The 14,541-nt window shown below is 36.0% G+C and overlaps 1 protein-coding gene across 3 annotated transcripts in view; it reads right to left on the bottom strand.

Annotated features, from left to right (window-relative positions):
* LOC132102752 (protein PTHB1-like) overlaps nt 1-14,206 on the bottom strand; it is a 203,114-nt gene extending 188,908 nt beyond the window's left edge. For 2 of the 3 annotated variants that reach the window (XM_059507390.1, XM_059507392.1), the window contains exons 1-9: nt 14,128-14,206; nt 11,985-12,097; nt 9,157-9,307; nt 6,595-6,659; nt 6,028-6,141; nt 4,832-5,006; nt 1,494-1,578; nt 1,225-1,408; nt 396-525 (exon numbers count right to left, since the gene is read on the bottom strand). In XM_059507390.1, coding sequence (XP_059363373.1) covers nt 396-525; nt 1,225-1,408; nt 1,494-1,578; nt 4,832-5,006; nt 6,028-6,141; nt 6,595-6,659; nt 9,157-9,307; nt 11,985-12,096 — 1,016 coding nt within the window. In that variant the 5' untranslated portion in view covers nt 12,097; nt 14,128-14,206. Of the gene's footprint in view, nt 1-395; nt 526-1,224; nt 1,409-1,493; nt 1,579-4,831; nt 5,007-6,027; nt 6,142-6,594; nt 6,660-9,156; nt 9,308-11,984; nt 12,098-13,870 lie in introns of all 3 variants that reach the window. The other variant, XM_059507391.1, reaches the window with a different exon arrangement.
* Between the last annotated feature and the right edge of the window lie 335 nt (nt 14,207-14,541).

Consider the following 14,541-nt stretch of genomic DNA (forward strand, 5'->3'; position numbering starts at 1 on the left):
AGAAAGTGAAGGTGTGAGTGGTTGTGTGTGTGTGTGTGCTAGAGACGTGAAGCACAGCAGCTCATCTAGATGGTGCTGACAGATGCTCTTTTAATGTGAGGCCAGTAGAAGAGAGACAGGACGGACAATGGCAGAGTGAGTGAGCTGTGCGGGATGGCCAGAGAGATACTCTCTCTACAGACATATCTGTTACATCTACATATGAGAACCACTCTAAGCAAACAGTCCCACAAACACTGAATGCTTTAAAGAGACATAGCACACACACAACCATGAGAATGATGGCATATACCACACACAGCAGCTCATATTCAGTCTAACTTGAGATGAAGAATGGATGTTAAGGAGATTTAGGAAAGACACGAAAAAGATTCATTTGGGCAGCACACACTTACGGGAAGTTAGCGACACGTACAGCCACAGGCACACAGGACAGCTGGGCGGCCCACTTCAGCATCACATCCTGGTACACCAGCAGCATGCTGTTATGGTTACACATCAGGATGTTGGTGGAACCCTCAGAAACTGAAGACAAAGCCAGAGAGAAGACAGCTGAGTATGAAGGAGGAAGTGTGTTCAGATGGTCTGTGGTCTCTGGGCCCCACATGGAGTCAATGCAGTAGTTAAATGATAGACTGCATCCCCTTCCAAACCACCAGAAGATGTCCATCTCTCACTTTCCTACAAGCCAACACCCTTCTCAACAACTCACACATAAACACACATCCGTTCTGTGGCCAAAATGAAAGAAAGGGTCAGCCAGTACACTTTCTATGTGAATTCTGTCCTTCACTGATATGGGCAGCGACAAAATGCTGACTTAAAAAAATATATATTTATTTATCATTAAATCATTAATTCAAGAGATTAATGTGGGTTCAGCCAATAACAAAACATTTGACACGGACTACTCCATTAAGATATTTTGTACATTTCCTACCATAAATATATCAAAACTTAATCTGTGGTTAGCAATATGCATTGCTAAGAATTCATTTGGACAATTTTAAAGGCGATTTTCTCAATATTTATATTTTTTTGCACGCTCAGATTCCAGATTTTCGAATAGTTGTCCGCTCCTAATAAACCATAACCAGCTTATTTATACAGTTTATTATTTTACCAACAAATAGTTTTTCTTGCTTTAAGCATAAACAGCAGGTTTCCATGTGCTATAGATGTTTAAACAGCACAGCATGACGAGTTAAGGGCACTATGGATCACCTGATCCGTAGGGCAAGAAACAGCTGGGGTTGAACTCTAATTTCTTCATGAAGCGGATCTGACCATTATCCTTGAGACAGAAGAGATTTCTCTCCCCCAGCACAAAGATGGAGGACATAGTTGAAGATGTGTTGGGAACACAGATATCTAGAGCCTCTTCTCCTAACACCAGTGTCCAGTCAGCCTGAGGACAAATATACACACAGTCATATACAAATTAAAATATCCACACTGGAAACAGTAGCACTTTCAATTGGAAGGAAACGCACCGTCAGTCTCTTCCCTGAGCTCTTGCTCTGCTGATCAGAGTCTTGTCTGGTGTCTGCATCTGTGGCTACAGCCAGTGTCTCATACCTGCATTTAAAAGAGAAGACCATGTTAACTGCACCAATTAATCTAAACACACAGATACTGGAGATTGTCCAATGCTTCAATATTCACTTCACCAGAACAATGATGCACTGAACTAATTCTGATATAATCTGTTAAAATGACATTCAAATAATTGTTTTTGTAATTATTTAGTTTTAGATAATTATTTTTCTATGTTATAGACAAGTCCAATGACTTTCTGAAGGGTTGTAAAGGTTGAAAAACCTTATAAAAAAAACAAACAAAAAAATTAAAACCATTCATTTAATATCTAGTTCAACCCCCTGAAGTGGATGATGGACCTCCTCGATGGAGCTTCTAGGTCAACTATTATTGTTTTGTCTCAAAAGAAGTAGAAAATCCTGTTTTTTATTTGCAATATGACCCCAAATTTCTACTGAATTACTCTAGGAATGTTGGGTGAGTTTGGGCAAATGTTTATAGCAATGAGACACAGCAGTGATTATTCAGCTTTGAGAGCATGTTGGGTACCGGCGTTCACAGTGTGCATGTGTGTGTGCGTGTGGGTGTGTGTGTGCGCACGCATGTCTGTAACAGATCAAACGCTCTATTCAGAAATCACTGACAGTCCTCCAAAGCTATCAGCAGGTCATGGGGAGTATTATGAGAACCAAAGGCTCTGCTGTCTGACCTCAGCTCAGATCTCAATTTTCAACAGCTTTAGCCAGATTGTGAAGATCATATTTCATTCTTTAAGGTTCACCTAAAAATGAAAATTCTATCATCATTTTACCCTCATGTCGTTCCAAACCCATATGACTTTCATTCATCTTCGTCACTGAACTGGAATATTACTGAATAACGGACTGATATTTTTAATGAAACCTGAGAGATTTCTGTCCCTCTTTTGAAAGTCCATTGTCCCAAAACTGTTGTTCAAAAGAACATTGTGAACATAATCCATATGAATTAATTGGTTTAATTCAAGTTTTCTGTTTTCAAGTTAATGAACAGATTTAATTTAATCTTTTATAGTGGTCGACCGATATATCGTCAAGGTCGATATATCGGCCGTTATTTGGCGTTTTTCAAATATCAGCATCGGCCAATAATTTTTTCTGCTTGGCCGATGTGTTTGAGGCGGGACTTTTATTTTGACTGCTAATAATCAGACGGTTAAACAAAGGAATTAAAATGTATACAAAAAGTATTATACTGATTGCTTTTATCTAATTAGTAATAGAAAGTCAAACATTGTAATACTTTCTCGTTTGCCGTCAGCATTAAGCAAATACGCATTTATATAATTGAAACAAATCTTTGAATGACTAATGAATATTTAATTTCACAAACCTTGCAAACTTAGTTGAATCCAGCTGTGAGATCTTGTGAACGTGTTTATATGTATCCAGCATGATCTCGTGTTCTCTGTGTGACGGTCGGTCCATGTGAATTGAATGCTTTAAACTTTAAACTCCTGAATTCAATTTATGCTGCGCTTTATGCATATTCATGTCATTTTTTCTGTGTGCTTTATGTAAAATGGGTGTTACCCTTGCTTTATTTGAAAAATATGTTTCCCAGTGCACACAAACTTCCCAAAATAGAGAGTGCCCTGTTGATTACAGTGTTTACTTCCTTTTTATTTTATTTTTTATTAAATATTTATTTATTTGTGAAAATACCTTAGTATAGTATTAGATAGTATGAGTATGTTTATTTTACATATTTATTTTTTAATCCATTGTCAAATGATTTCAAATTTCTTAAATATGAATAAAACAATTTTTAAAAATTATATCAGCTTTATATTAGCTACCCCCCGCCACCCCCCACTTTCCAAGATATCGGCATCAGTATCGGCTGTCAAAAACCAATATCGGTCAAACCCTTATCTTTTATTCATATATAAATACTGCACAACACATATACATAGAGCACATCAAATATGGTAATCAGAAACTCAACTGTTCTTGTCTGACATGCAAGAGACAATGCAATTTGTTAAACTGAATTGAAATTAATTTGAAAAGTTTACAAACTGTACAAAATAACAAGTATCCAATACACTTTTATAATAACTGCAGAGGATAAAAAACACAATAAAGCCAATCGCTTGTGTCCATTGCAGTCTTCGCTGTCAATATAAAGGCTTTGTAAGTGACTGTGTAAGTGAATAAATAACAATCTCCTAACCAAATACTAATTTTAAAAATATAAAAATCACAATTTCGTGCTAACTAGCATTTCACAGTTCATGCTAACTAGCATCACTAAATAGCCATTTTATACAGCTCTTTTAAAACTCCCCAAGTCTTTTATTCCCTTTATTGACACTGGTTATTTATTCCATGCAATTGCACTAACTGGTATATAAAAGCATATTTTTCCTCACCCAACTTCTAAAACCCCTACCACTACCCCTAGTATCATAAGAATGTCATACCCAATTTTTAAAAACACTCTTTTTTTCAACAGTTAACAAATCCAACTCCTTAAAACATTCACTATGCAAATGTGTTCGAGGATGGGCTTTCAATTCTAACTCATTTGGTTTGAGCCATTTGCAATTTGCAAAACTCTTTCATACCTTGGGAACAACTACTTTACCAGAAAGAAGTAGCATAATCAAAATAGGGTTGAATCAGGGCCCCTGCCAACAATTTGAAGGGATAACCATCCAATAAGTCAGCTTGCCTCGCTGAAAACCTAAATTTACCACATACTTTCGTAAATAATTTTCTAGCCATAAAATGACCTGTTAATTTATTATCTGTTAAACAACCCAAATAATTTACAACATTTTTGACTCTATTACCATATCAGTAATCTTAACCAAAAAAAAAGTATTATTTAATACTATTATTTTAATTCTACACTGTGTTTATGAGAAGAACATGAGGCCATCTTTAAAAAAAAACTGAAACTAAACTGTAAGTGGACATGCCATTGACTGCTAAGTAAATAACTGTAAAGGTCCAAAAAAGTATGAAAGACATCAGTGGTTCAACCGTAACGTTAAGAAGTGACGACAATACTTTCACAAAATACAGTGACAAAGCCTCCCGGTTTTCATCCAAAATATAATAAATTGTGTTCTGAAGACAAACAAAGCTTTTATGGGTGTGGAACAACATGGGGGTAAGTGATTGGGGTGGAGTATCCATTTAAGGTATTTTGCATGGAGGAAGAATTCAATAAGAATGACTCTGCATATGTAAGAATATGGCCAGTGACTATATGAACAATTGGTCAGGGAGTGAATTGGTCTCACCTGTAGCACTCCACCTGCCATGTGGAGGAGACCGTGATGAAGGAGTCTGTGCGGATGCAGTAGCTCAGAGGGCCGGGCAACAAGAAGCCTGGCAGGAAGCGACCAAAAGCATAAGTCTCCTGCTCAAAAAACATCAGCATCCCATCCATGGACTGGATACAGATGAAATGATGACCTGCACAACAGCACAGGAAATATTCAGCTGAGACAAGAGAACAGAAGAACATACTCAATAGTATCAGATATTATTATTGTGCAGATAAAAACACCAACAGATTTACACAGCCCAGATTTCCCCAGTATTAAACTTAAAGATAGTTAAATGATTAGCTCTATATAAAAGGTCACTTCATACTGTCATCCCTAGGATATTTTTATTTTTATGCAGGTATAGGATATATGTATTGCTGCTATCTACTTGAATGGAAAAAGAAAAACAGAAAGTACAAAAATGACCACTGCATGTGTACAGCTCTGTTTAAGAGGTAATGGTTTTTCAGAACAAAAACTAAAAAAGTCGACCCCTAATAAGCAAAGCTGTATTTGAAAGAAAGTTCAAGATAAGATATAGGAAATATGTATTGGTGCTATCTACTTGAATGGAAAAAGAACAATATCTTCAGCTGCCATATTAGGAAATACAATTTTTCTTAGTCATATGTCTGTTGCGTCTTCTCCCTTTTATACTATCTAGGCTCTGACATGTACAGATCCCATGAGACTATTGTTTGATGAACTCCATCATCCAGACTGTGCTGCTCTCATGCGGTTGATAAGAGAACTTCATACAAACAAAAGAAATCTCCGGACTCTGAAATTACAGGCAGATGTTCACTGAGACAAAAGGGAGCATTAAGTTTCAACTATTTGGAGACTGGTGTAAATAAGAATAAAAGTACGAGTAATATTCTGTTTGTTTTAACATTTGTTATTGCAATAACATGAAATAACAATAAAAAATGTCCCTAAAACATTTATTATGTTAATTTCAACATTTACTTACACATTATAAAAATCAAAACTATCAAACTATTCCATCTATTCCATCACTCTAACTATCAATTATGTATTACAAGATAACGACAGAAAAGGCAAAGAGAAGAGAATGTTTCATGAAAAAAGAAAAAAAAAAATATATATATATATATGTATAGAATGAGATGTATTATGTGTGGAATACAGATAATATCAATTACCTGTGACACCCCCAAATGGCCCATACGTCATGTTGCAAGCTGTTCTCTGCAGGTTGTGTTCATACACCAGTCGCAGCTGATACTGGTCACCATGTTCAACATTCCCAGCAGTCCCTGAGAAAACCAAGACCAGCAAACACAACATGCATTTGGTGCACAAAATCTGAAGATCAGTTATAAAAATATGACAGATTGGAAGACTGACTTTTAAAGTTAAACTGAACTCCTATCTTGAAAGCCTGTCATGAACATAAAATCGATTACATTTTTATCAATGGATTCCGCGATTCTGTCTGAATTGTGGAAATCATAGGACCCCAAAATTATTTTACATACTCCATGACTATAGGTTCCTGACTTTGGGAACCCCTGGTCCACAATAATAATATCAGTCTAAAACCAATAAAGAAACTACAAAAATGACCACTGCATGTGTACAGCTCGGTTTAGAGGTAAAGGTTTTTCAGAACAAAAACTAAAAAAGTCGACCCCTAATAAGCAAAGCTTCATGGCAGTATTTGAAAGAAAGTACAAGATAAGGTAGGTCTGAATCTGTGGAAAACCAACCTGACACAGCATAGACAGACAGCTTCCTCGGGTGAAGCACTGCCAGATGGAGCGACTCTGAACAACTAAAATACAAGACAAAGAAAGACAAGGGAATTAAAAAATATATACATAATGCCTTCTGTATCATATTTGATACACAAAATTCTAAGGCCTCGAAATTCTGGCATCTTATATACTGTATGCCTTCTGTTGTCTGATTAATAGTTTATAAAAAGGCCTTTTATTAATATTCTAGAAACGTCCACCTTCAGATCCACGCGTCTTTTCGCTGTGAAACCTTTGCTGTAAATTTAAGAATAACTTTTACATTGTAAATATATATTTCAAAATTAACATTAACCAGACTGAGACAAATTAGCTTTACTTGATTGATCCATTTTTAATTTTTTTTAGAAAAAATTATGTTAAAATGTTAAAAATCAGGCTTTAGAGGAACATTTTCTTTGTTCATTATATTGCATTGCATAGTATGACATAGTATGAAGACAGTATAAGAGAACATTATAGAGTACTAGTCATAATTAATGTGGTAGCATCATCATTTGGAATATGTGTGTTTAGTATTAGGCACATAATAAAGACTACAGAAGCCCTGTGCTGCACTTCCCTTGAGTAGGGCACACAATAGGACTTCAAAAATATCAGTGAAGTATCAGTGAAAGGAATTGGTAACCCTTGGGAAAACACCTGATTGGTATGATTTCTTTAATTTCTGGTAATAAACATCATTCAAAATTAAATAAACTTCAAGAATTCAGAAAAAATAAATGTTGGTTTCCAGTGGATGATACGTTAGATACAACCCGAATTCCGGAAAAAGTTGTGACGTTTCTTAAATTTTAATAAAATGAAAACTAAAGGAATTTCAAATCACATGAGCCAATATTTTATTCACAATAGAACATAGATAACGTAGCAAATGTTTAAACTGAGAAATTTTACACTTTTATCCACTTAATTAGCCCATTTAAAATTTAATGCCTGCTACAGGTCTCAAAAAAGTTGGCACGGGGGCAACAAATGGCTAAAAAAGCAAGCAGTTTTGAAAAGATTCAGCTGGGAGAACATCTAGTGATTAATTAAGTTAATTGATATCAGGTCTGTAACATGATTAGCTATAAAAGCTTTGTCTTAGAGAAGCAGAGTCTCTCAGAAGTAAAGATGGGCAGAGGCTCTCCAATCTGTGAAAGACTGCGTAAAAAAATTGTGGAAAACTTTAAAAACAATGTTCCTCAACGTCAAATTGCAAAGGCTTTGCAAATCTCATCATCTACAGTGCATAGCATCATCAAAAGATTCAGAGAAACTGGAGAAATCTCTGTGCGTAAGGGACAAGGCCGGAGACCTTTATTGGATGCACGTGGTCTTCGGGCTCTCAGACGACACTGCATCACTCATCGGCATGATTGTGTCAATGACATTACTAAATGGGCCCAGGAATACTTTCAGAAACCACTGTCGGTAAACACAATCCGCCGTGCCATCAGCAGATGCCAACTAAAGCTCTATCATGCAAAAAGGAAGCCATATGTGAACATGGTCCAGAAGCGCCGTCGTGTCCTGTGGGCCAAGGCTCATTTAAAATGGACTATTTCAAAGTGGAATAGTGTTTTATGGTCAGACGAGTCCAAATTTGACATTCTTGTTGGAAATCACGGACGCCGTGTCCTCCGGGCTAAAGAGGAGGGAGACCTTCCAGCATGTTATCAGCGTTCAGTTCAAAAGCCAGCATCTCTGATGGTATGGGGGTGCATAAGTGCATACGGTATGGGCAGCTTGCATGTTTTGGAAGGCTCTGTGAATGCTGAAAGGTATATAAAGGTTTTAGAGCAACATATGCTTCCCTCCAAACAACGTCTATTTCAGGGAAGGCCTTGTTTATTTCAGCAGGACAATGCAAAACCACATACTGCAGCTATAACAACAGCATGGCTTCGTCGTAGAAGTGTCCGGGTGCTAACCTGGCCTGCCTGCAGTCCAGATCTTTCACCTATAGAGAACATTTGGCGCATCATTAAACGAAAAATACGTCAAAGACGACCACGAACTCTTCAGCAGCTGGAAATCTATATAAGGCAAGAATGGGACCAAATTCCAACAGCAAAACTCCAGCAACTCATAGCCTCAATGCCCAGACGTCTTCAAACTGTTTTGAAAAGAAAAGGAGATGCTACACCATGGTAAACATGCCCCGTCCCAACTATTTTGAGACCTGTAGCAGAAATCAAAATTGAAATGAGCTCATTTTGTGCATAAAATTGTAAACTTTCTCAGTTTAAACATTTGCTACGTTATCTATGTTCTATTGTGAATAAAATATTGGCTCATGTGATTTGAAAGTCTTTTAGTTTTCATTTTATTAAAATTTAAAAAACGTCCCAACTTTTCCGGAATTCGGGTTGTAAGAATACTTTATCTAACTTTTATCATTTTGATTGACTGATTAATTTCAGATTGGTAAATGTACTAATTCTGATTTTGTAGTGATGTGGTTGGTAGTGAAGATTGCTGTAATATGAATCTGAACATGTCACTCATAATGGTAGAGATGAGACTTACGAGACAAACTTGCCCATCTCCACGTGAATGATGGGATCAGGTAACTGAACCTCCAGCAGCTGGGCATCAGCTTCCGTCTGCTCATCTGGTTTAGCAGGGTGTGGTGAGAAGATGCGTAACATCCCCATAAAACTGCCCACTACAATCTTATCTGGATTAGAGAACAGGGGAGAGAAAGAGCAGAATTTGGTTCAACAATGTGAGCTACTCGAAAGTCTGTAAGTCTCTCCTTACAAGCTTCATTTTCATGTGAAATTCACTATAGTGTCTAACCTGACGTTAATACAGGGATGTGTTTCCAGTACAATGACATAACTCGCTGCTTAACCACTGTAGTAGACTGCATTACTGGAGAATTTAACTAGCTAGTCATGACTGTTTACTAAATTTGTAGTAACATGGTCGCACCGCTGTCATTTGAACCAGTTTGGTTAAACAATATTGTGCTGTTATTAATGACATCATGCACAAGTGGTGAAGATATAACTAAATGGTAACTGCGAAATTAATCACTTCAAGATCATAATTATTGTTATATTATTAGCTCATTTACACAAGCAAAAGAAAGCAATTTTATCACATTAAAATATATATCTTATATTGTAATAATACTAGGGATGTGAAACGATTAATTGCAACCAAAATAAAAGTTTTTGTTAACATAAGAATGTGTGCTGTTTATATTTATATGTATATATAAATAAACACACATGCACGTATATATTCAGAAAGAAAATGTGTTAATATATTAAATATATTTATTATATAAATTATATGAATATAAATATAGACATGTAAATACATGTAAACATTTTCTAAATATTGTATATATCTGTATACTGTATGTGTGTGTATTTATATATGCATAATAAATGCACAATACACACACACACACACACACACGTAATGTAAACAATAACTATTATTTTGGATGTAATTATGACGATTTATCGTTTGACAGCACTAAATAATACATAATATTATCCTGTAAAAATCAAAAATTAGCTTTTAGTATTCATGATAATAATTAATGTAATATAAAATAATATAATATAATATTAAGTCAAATAAAAGTATTAATAGAATTGTTATTATTAGAGTACCTGCCAAAAGTATGGAAACATTTAAAATATTAATGATATTTAAATATAGCCTATCACTTGTTCGCACCAAGTCTGCATTTATTTAATCAAAAATAAAGTAAAAACAGCAATATTGTGAAATATTATTACAAATTGAAAAAAAATGATTTTAATATATTATAAAATTTAATTTATTTCTCTGATGCAAACCAAATTTTCAGCAAAACTGGTCAAGTTTTCAGTGTCACATGATCTTTCAGAAATCATTACAATTTGATTTGATGCACAGGAAACATTTTTGATTATTTTCAATGTTAAAAACTTCATATTTTGTGTGGAAGTTTCAGGATTCTTTGATAAAAACTAAGTTTCAATGAATACCATTTATTTGCATTTATCAAATATATGTATTACCCGTATTTTTCGGACTATAAGGCGCACCTGAATATAAGTGGCATCAGTCCAAAAATACGTCATGATGAGGAAAAAAACATATATAAGTCGCACTGGACTATAAGTCGCATTTATTTACAACCAAGAACCAAGAGAAAACATTACCGTCTACAGCCGCGAGAGGGCGCTCTATGTCTTCAGTGTATGCTACAGGAGCACTCAGCAGCATAGAGCGCCCTCTCGCAGCTGGAGACGGTAATGTTTTCTCTTGGTTCATTTCTCTAAGTTCATGTCAAATTAATTTTGATAAATAAGTCGCACCTGACTATAAGTCGCAGGACCAGCCAAACTATGAAAAAAAGTGTGACTTATAGTCCGGAAAATATGGTACATTTATTAAAACATTTATTAAATAAAAATATTTTGAAACATTTTAAATGTCTTCACACACTTTTCATCATTTGAATATATGAATAACATTTTTAATTTCTCTCTCTCTTTTAAAATCACAAATGTCTGAGTGGTATCATTGTTTCCACAAAAAAGTTAAACCACAAAAACTAATTTTTAACATTGATAATAGTGAAAATGTCTCTTGAGATCCAAATCAGCATATTAGACTGATTTCTGAAGGATCATGTGACATTGAAACTTTCTCTTTGTAAACAACAACAGATTTATACATGAATTCATAAAAAGTTACCGGCTGAGCAACATGTTTCAGCGATGATTCTATTTGCATTTGATGCTTTGAACCGTTTGAATCCTTTTAAATGTTCTGCAGATGGTCCCACAAGCTCATTCAGCGCATGATTCACGTGGGTCATGATTTTAGGTTGAAAAAGGCATCACATCCCTGGTTGTTAAATATAGCCACATGGACTCAGGAGTACTTCAAAAATCGCTGTCATTACCACAGTCTGCTGCTGCATCAAGAAATGTAACTTGAATCTCTGTTATGCAAGAAGAAAGCTACACATCAATTCTATGCAGTGATGTAACACTTATATGGAGGCATCTATTGGGATTGTACAGAGTCTTTCATGGGAAGTCCATGGTTATTAGATCAAGACAATGGACTGGACAAAAATTTTGAACACAAAACTTTAACAGTCAGTATTCTAAATTCTTAAATGATTAAAAATTGAAATTAAAAGGTCAGTTGATGTGACAGAATGTTTAACATGTCTCCGACCCAACTTTTTTGGAGTGTGCTGCACCCATGAAAAAATTATTTTAAAAAAAGTTGGTCAATGAAAACATTGCAAATCTTGAGAGCTGCTAACGATGCTTTTGGGTAACACATCTCAATCAAATATTTAAATGAGCCATGTAATAAGTAATCTAACTCACCATATCCACTTCCACTGTTATCCACATCCCCAACACACAGACAGCCCTGGTCAAACTCCTCACCCTCGCCCAGCACTGATGCCCACCAATCACGAGCCTTGAATAAAGACATCCTGTAAAGAGATGAGAAGAGAGGTGTCATTTACTTACTGTATAAACACCAATCATCTGTCTGACTCTTCCAAATCCTTTAGTGCTGTGACAAAAGTGTTTCACTCATGTCAGATTTTCTGCATTTTTGAACATTTTTACACTGCATGTCATTAGATCTTAAACGAAAACTTATGCATGCATAAAAGTGAACCAGAAGCAAAAAAAATAATAATAATAATTCATTAAAGAATGTGCCCCTGTATGAAACAGTGCCTGAATTAGTAACTGGATATATACCCCATCAGCATCAATACTTACAACCAAACAATTTCCTGTATGCATTTATGGGTTTTTCACACTGTGGAAGAATTTCAGCCCACTCTTTCTGAGCTGCAGTTTAAGGTCCTGTACAGTTTCAGTCATTTGTAACTTCCACCACCAGAATTGACAGTTATGATATGAGATTCAACTTAAATTTACGCTTTTAGATCAGCTTTACTTTTCACTGAATATAACTTGGCATAAGAATGAGAGTTCGGCCCAATCCCAATTCTACCCCTTAGCCCTTCCCCTTACCCCTACCCCTCCAACCAAAAGAGAATCGAGACACCCATACCCCTTCACGTGAACACGCGAAACGGAGGGGTAGGAGTGTCTCGATGTTCTATTGGTTGGAGGGTAAGGGGAAGGGCCAAATAGCCCTGGAGCTGAAGATCTTTGCCTGAAGATCTGGTCCTATCGGGTCCCGTCGGGTTTGGGCTTAATTTATATCATCTTACGCGGGCTCGGGTCGGGCTCGGACTGTTTTCCTAATGAATGTTGTTCAATTGCTTTGACGCAATGTACTTTGTTTAAAGCACTATATAAATAAAGGTGACTTGACTTGACTTGGTGAGCATACCATCTAGTCCTAAATTTCTCCAAATCAATTTGGATAAAGAAACAAACTCATCTATATTTTGAAATGCCTGAGGGTGAGAAAATAATCATTTTATATATTCATATTCATTTTTTATTTTCCTTTAAGGTTCTTTTGTGATTTATTGGATATTTTAGCAACCTGCTCTTGCACAAAGCTCAGTAAGGGCAGATACCAAGACAAGCAGCTGATATACATTATTAGACCTAATGATTTTACATATTGGTGGACCAAATACACATATTCTAATAAATTCTGCTGGATCTCATTACACTCATGTATTTTATGTTGTAATAAAGACCCCTCCAGTAAGACCAGGTCAAATCATTCCCTGACTTTTGTCTGCAAGTGGTCCCTTCTGTGCACATGGTCTTTGATGCTGACTGAACCCCTGGGTCTTACCGCAGAACATGACAGACAGGTCACGTGACCGCTGGACATGACAGACATGTCACGTGACTGCAGATTTTACTGGCTGAAGCCCAAGCAGCTTTCCTAACTAACTGCTGACTGCTTAACAAGGCTAATCCACACACCAGAGACACAGACAACAGGAAATGCAAGGAAGTACACCAATCCAATAAGATGGACAGATTTCATAATATTCATAATATGACAAATGGTTCAGCACATAAGATACAGAAGAGCGTTATCTAATGATTACATGGTGATTATCTCTAATAAAGCCATAAAAGCATTAAGGATTAGTCCGATATAAATAGGTTCAAGAGTCTACCGATACAGCAAATATTTAATAAAACTATGATTATAAAATTTAGTTGATATGCAGCATTGATTCACTTGGTATTTAAAGCACACTGGGTTCTAACATTTGAGTCGCTGTTCAAGAAAACTAGAGATCTTCCAGACTAACCTGTTAACAGTCTGTCGGGTTTTACTACATGAGAGCCTTTACATTCACGCAGAACAAGTGAAGAGTTGAATGCGATAATAAATCACAAAACTTAACCCGTGAATGAGAGAATGGTGAGTGTTCTACTGAATCTGCTCAGCTTGTGTTTGTTAGCTGCGCTTTCTGCCCAAACTGCTCTCCTCTCACTGTATTGTATTGTTCAAAGTGACGCTGTTCTAACCGTTACAGATTAAATACTTAAAGTTGTTTTGTTCTACCTGAATGCAGTGATATTTCTCCAGTTATGTGTGGTAAAACAAGACAGCTCAAGACATCCCAGCCTCTCTCTCAAACTCGACCTGTGCAGGAATACCCTTCTCGACCTGCTGCTGTTGTCATGGTGCTGACGCTGAAGCCAGAGCTGTGTCACGTGACAACGTCTTATCAAAATAAAAGTCCCTGATCCTCACGCCACCGTTTTCCGTTAACAACATTAAAAAGTGTATGTTATATATATATATATATATATATATATATATATATATATATATATATATATATATTATGCTGTATAAAATGTATATATTGACATATGTGACAACCCGGCTGCTCGGCTCTGGGTGTGTGTTCACGGTTTGTGTGTGTTCACTAACGTGTGTGTGCACTTTGGATGAGTTAAATGCTCTGGGTGT

The sequence above is a fragment of the Carassius carassius genome, chromosome 24 (genome assembly GCF_963082965.1).
Source record: "Carassius carassius chromosome 24, fCarCar2.1, whole genome shotgun sequence".
Taxonomy (NCBI): domain Eukaryota; kingdom Metazoa; phylum Chordata; class Actinopteri; order Cypriniformes; family Cyprinidae; genus Carassius; species Carassius carassius.